The following is a 5,715-nucleotide window of genomic DNA, read 5'->3' on the forward strand; positions in this document are numbered from 1 at the left end:
GGCCCCTCACATGGCCTCACTTTCCCCAGCCTCAGCAGAGTACACAGCAGAGCTCGGAAGCAGGGTCCTCAGCCAGCCATACTGGGACCAGGGGGCACCAGGTGGAAAAGCACTTTGGCTGGCAGGAAGCTGGGTGTGACTAGCAGACCTGTCCCCTGGCTGCACCTGGGCAGCCCAGATGGCCTTCACCACAGCCCCAGGTGTGCTCTGTTCCATCCTGCTTCCTCAGAGTGGGCGGGAGGACCCCGAGGGATGCTGTCAGAAAGGGGCAAGGACGCACTGCGCAGCTGTGCAATAATCGAACTGGTCAGGGAGACCAAACAGAAGGGAACGTTTGGCTTTACAACTGGCTTTTTAAAAGAAAGATTTGGATAAACAATGAAGGGGGTAAGAAGGAAAAGTCTCTTTGATTAATAACTTTTGAGAAAACAGCTCCACAAACATTTAAAAAAAATTCCTCAGTTGAACATCTTTTCCAGAATAGTTCAATGTGAGGTCTTGCACCCTAAACAGTTATATCTGGAATTTTCTTTTAAAAAATTACAGCTACACACAACAAAGACTAACAGTATTTACTTAAAAATATTGTGTGTGTATATTTATATACTTATTTATATATATATATATCTTTTTGTGGAGATATTTTTCTTTTTTGTTTTTTTTCTTTTCCTTTTTTTAAAATTTTTTTTGTGCCCAAGTAGAGATACAATGGTATTGTGATGATGTTCCAGAACAGAAATAGTCCTGAAAGGAACAATACCCCCCAAAATAAAAGTTTACAAATGGTTGAACACACATGCAACCCCTCCAGGTATGCAACTTGGTACAATGAGAAAATCAACCAAATCCTCACCAAGCCACGTGGCCTCACAGACCTGCGTCTGCTGCTGCTGGTGGACACCCGTTCTCTGGGGAGGGGCCTCATGCAGGCACCTCGAAACCCCCGCCCCACCCGGCCCCTGGCACTGGCCCTCCACCAAGCCACGACAGCACCTGCTTCCTAGCAGTTTTGCGTATTTCTGGCAAGACCTTGCAGCAGGGACACACACATATGTATATGTGCACTATGGGCACACATGCACACACGCACGCACGCACGCATACACACTGCACACACAAATTGCCCATTCAACCCAGATGCACCAGGTGAGCTGAATGACTTTCAGCCAACCACAATAACAGAAGCACCAAACAGTCTTTGAAATGGGTCAGTTATTACAATTTGACTTTTTATATATATAGATATATATATATATTCTAGTTTTCCTCTTTGTGTTATATTTTCTTTTTTTTTTTCTTAAAAAAAGCACAAATGAAAAATGAGTAATTCTTTCCAGATCAGTTTAAGGCTTCCCACCAAATGGAAACAAGAGGCCTTACACACTAGCATATGCGATAAATGCACACCGTTGTCAGCCTTAAAATGATGGAAGAGATCATTGTTGCCGGTCACCGATTAAGTGTTGTGCCTTTAAATTGATGTCGTTCTCTTTGCTACTATGCTGAGTTTTATTATTACTGATTCTCTTTGATGGCAGATATGGAAGTCTCCTTGGATTGGCTGTGAAATTTCTTGACCTTACCAAATTAGGGTGGCTTTTTGTTTTGTTCTGCTTTGCTTTTCACTGAGAAACAAATGCAACTCTTGCAAGGTGAACGCTAAGAAGGCCGTGCACAGCCTTCCAGGGGCCTCTGCAGCCATCTGAGAGCCAGATGGCCCCTTGGCTCCTCGAAGGCTCTGCGGGGTGGGGACGGGACTGGAGAGGAGGGAGGGAAGCTGAATGGGGGAGGGGTTGATGCTTTTGCTTTTGGTAAATTTGTTTTCTTCAATACAAATCATCAGATAGGAAGAATGATTGCTTTGTATTGGATTCATTGGTTGGTTTTTGTTTTCATTTGTAGATTTGTTTCATTTGATTGTTTAATTTTCCCTCTCCTGGTACAAAAATCACCAGAGAGTTTTGCATGAGAAAACGTGACAGTACTTAATGAAACTCAGCACCTAAGGGCATAAGGCAGTTGAAGGTTTTTTGTTTGTTCATTTGTGTTTGTTTGTTTTGTTTTGTTTTGTTCTTTCAATCAGCACCAATCCCATAAATGATCTACACTTGGTGTAAGGTATAAAACTTATTTTTTCTTTTGGAGTGGAGACTTCTCCTCCTTCTCCACCCTATAAACCATGTGTGGGATTTTTCAATACTGTTTCTTATGTGTAAAAAACAAAAGAAAGATTTTCTTTTTGTTTTTACTTACAAAACATAGAGAATATCTTTGTATACATATAGCGACTGGAAAGAAAGCTTATCTGAAGGGGATGTGACTTATTGATTTTTTTGTGGTGGTGGTGGCGGTGGTGGTGGTGGTGGTGGTAGTGGTAGTGTTGGTGTTGGTGTTGGTGGTGTGGTGGTTCTGTGTATTGGGGGAAGGGAGGGTTGTATTTCTTGCAAGCGGCACTGACCGCAAACCAAACTTAAGGTCCCCTTCTCAACGTGGGTCAAGATGGTCTTAGAGTGAAGACTCGTACTGTAGCAACTCATAGAGGAGCGGCCCGTCTCGATAGCGAATGCCTACTGCCGTGGGGGTGACGTACTGCAGGATGTTAATAGTCCTTCTCAGCCTCCTGTCCACAAAATGGGCATCCCAGGCCGGGTACCTCTTTCTTGGCATGTCAATCTTAATGAGGGGCCCTTCTGGGTGGTAAGGACGCCCCGACGGGGTAGCGGGCCCCATGGGTCTCACTTGGAAAACGGGCAAGCAAGTGTCAGCCGTGAGATCCTCCTGTTGTTCCGTCACGGCTCTGGTGGGCGTAACCTGGGCCCCCCGGTACCCAGGGGTTTGAGGTGCCATGGGCTCAACATCGGGAGGCAAAGGGATGCCCCAGAGCAGCTCGGCACAACAGGAGCTGGCAAAGACCTTAGCCCGTGGCCCCATGGGGTGCAGCACGCCATAGTATAAGAGCATCAGTGCGATCCCAGCCACAAAGCTCACAAAGACACAACACAGTGCTGGCACCGCATAGGAGTCAGTGGTCTCCGGGTTTCTGTAAAAATACCAAAGGAACGTCAAGGCAGCATTCTCGGTCAAGACTATTGTATAATATGCAAACATTCGATATCGAGTCCGCCCTTCTTTGACGTTAAACCAGCAGAAAATGTACACAATCCCTACCACCATGTTGAAGAGGATCTCCTCCCACTTGGACATGCAGAAGTCTGTCCCGCCATGGATGACCCAGAAGGCCATGGCGCACCAGTGCACCACCACGAAGATCCCGAAGTAGAGCTGGAAGATGGAAGCAAAGAGGGCAAAAGAGATAACTCGGGATGAGATGGTGAAGAGGCGCCAGAAGAGGTGGATGAGGGCCCCTCTGTAGCTCATGCTCTTCTTGTCGTCCCTGGAGTCCCGCAGCAGCTTGTGATAGGAGGCTAGCACCCAAGCCAGGGACATCAGGGAAGTCACAGAGGAGACACCTGCCAGAAAGACACAAACCCACACAGTCAAAACCTTGGACATCAACCACAGGTTACAGCAGGGCTGCCGGCCAAGGAGACGCCCACACGTGTTGATCTAAAGGAAGAGGGAGAAAGAAACACAAAGTCAGGAACCAGACTTGGGCCCATGGCCACTCCCTATGCTGAAGGCTTCATGTGTCTTGGTTTGCTGCTATGGCTCTGTCCTGGAATTTCAGGAGCTTCTCAGTGCCTCAGAGGTAAAGCTGAGCCTGGTGCACAGGGCCACGTCTTCCCATAGGAGTTCTATCTTAAGGGATCCCTGTTGCATGTGACAAGTGGCCTCCCTGTCCCTAACAGCCTCTGCTCTCAGTGAAGCCCAGAGAAGAGACTACAATAGCGAAGACCAGTGGCGAACTCTCTGGTCCACTCTTCAGAGCACTGGAGGTGCTCTTTTTCCCTGACTTAGCTCATCAAGGGCCCACGAAGCTCTTTCCTGAACCTTCTTCCCTTTGGCTTCTCCCCCTTTCATGAGAGGCTGCCCTGGGATGTCGTACCCACTTCTCTAGCCCCCTCTGCCACTCTGGTTTCTCTTGGTCTCTGCACATCCTCACGGCTTTCTCCAGCCAACTCCAGTTTCTCCTGGGCCTTGCCTGATGCAGCTGCCTGCTCTGATTTCCCTCCTAGGTCAGTGCTTTGGGAGCACCTACTTCCCTCACCAGCTTGGCAGGGTTCCCTAGGCTTCCGCCCTCCATTTCTCTCCAGTGCACAGGGTCCCCAAGTGTCTGATCCCAAGCGACTGAATGGCTGTTGACCAACTTTATTTCTAAGTCCGCCTACCTGATTCTAGTAACTAAATCAAACAGTACACCATCCATTGTTGCTGGACTGGCTCCAGGTCTGCCCATGCGCCTTCCTACCCCCTCTCAAACAAACTTGCTGTCACCCTCAGCACTGCAGGCACAGCTCCCCTCAGTCTTCTTGGCACCTCTTTTATGGATCATTTTGCCTAAAAATTCAGAGCTAAGTGCAACTAGAGACCCAAATGTCATCCCATGGCAACCACCTCCTCCCATATTTTCTGTTGTCCCAGAGGACAATTCCCCTATGACATTCTTCAATGCTGAAATTAAAACTACCCATTAGATATTTTTTCTCTTAAACAAAATGTTGGCTCCAGTAGCCCCTTTCATCTAGGGACTAACTGAACAGCCCCAGTCCTCTGTGTCCTGCTTTTCTTCTCCTAGGTCTCTGCCGACCTCCCCACAGTGATCCAAACCCCAAGGAAGAATCAAAGTCCTCCCACCTGACACTCAGCATTTACCCTCCCCCACCCATCTCCCCAGCCCCCCTCCTTGCCTCATCACAAGTTGACGCATGGGGACTCAGCTTGCAGAACAATATGGTGCCCTGGCAAACCCAGCACGTTGGCACAAGCATAGGAAACACCTGCACGGCCAACTGCCACAATGAACGAGCATGTGTTACTTCTGTAATAACAACAGAGATGCAAAACAAACAGTAGAGAGGAGACTCAATCCCTACTTTTCCATGGAAACCAATCTGGAGAACACCTCCCGAGCAGCTAAGGTGTTTTCCTTCAAGCTCCTCTGGACTTTTCTGAGCGGCCTGTGCAGGACTTTCAGGTCCTGCGTTGCTCCTGGTACACAGGCCAGGGTGGGGGTGATGCACCTGCCCCTCGGAGGACTCAGCAGCTCCTAGTCTGGGCCTATAGAGCCCAGCTGTATTTGAGCTGTTAGGTTGGGGAGGAAGAGGAACAGGTTCTCTTAGGAGTAACCAGATTTAGGTCATGGATTTCTGGAGAGAAGGGAACATGGGCAGTCACGGCCATGTGTGTCCCAATCCTAGACACACCCGGAAATTCCTTTCAAGCAACATTGTGCTTCCAGCTGCTCTTTCTTGCTTCCTTCCTTCTTTCCTTCCTTCCTTCTTTCCTTCTTTTCCTTCCTTCCTTCCTTCCTTCCTTCCTTCCTTCCTTCCTTCCTTCTTCCTTCCTTCCTTTCCCTTCCCTTCCTTTCCTTTCCCTTCCCTTCTTCTTCTCTTCCTCTCCCCTCCCCTCCTCTTCTTCTCTGTCTCTGTCTCTCTGTCTTGCTCTCTGTCTCTCTCTCTCTGTCTCTCTCTCTGTCTCTCTCTCTCTGTCTCTCTCTCTCTCTGTCTCTCTCTCTCTCTTTCTTCTTCTTCTTCTTCTTCTTCTTCTTCTTCTTCTTCTTCTTCTTCTTCTTCTTCTTCTTCTTCTTCTTCTTCT

The 5,715-nt window shown here is 48.1% G+C and overlaps 1 protein-coding gene across 1 annotated transcript in view; it reads right to left on the minus strand.

Annotated features, from left to right (window-relative positions):
• Window positions 1-681: 681 nt before the first annotated feature.
• Window positions 682-5,715, minus strand: part of Xkr6 (XK related 6) — a 235,644-nt gene continuing 230,610 nt past the window's right edge. The window contains exon 5 of the mRNA XM_023714734.1: window positions 682-3,470. Within this exon, the coding sequence (XP_023570502.1) occupies window positions 2,506-3,470 (965 nt within the window). The 3' untranslated portion in view covers window positions 682-2,505. The remainder of the gene's footprint in view (window positions 3,471-5,715) is intronic.

The sequence above is a fragment of the Octodon degus genome, unplaced genomic scaffold (genome assembly GCF_000260255.1).
Source record: "Octodon degus isolate 3935 unplaced genomic scaffold, OctDeg1.0 scaffold00036, whole genome shotgun sequence".
In the NCBI taxonomy this organism is placed as follows: domain Eukaryota; kingdom Metazoa; phylum Chordata; class Mammalia; order Rodentia; family Octodontidae; genus Octodon; species Octodon degus.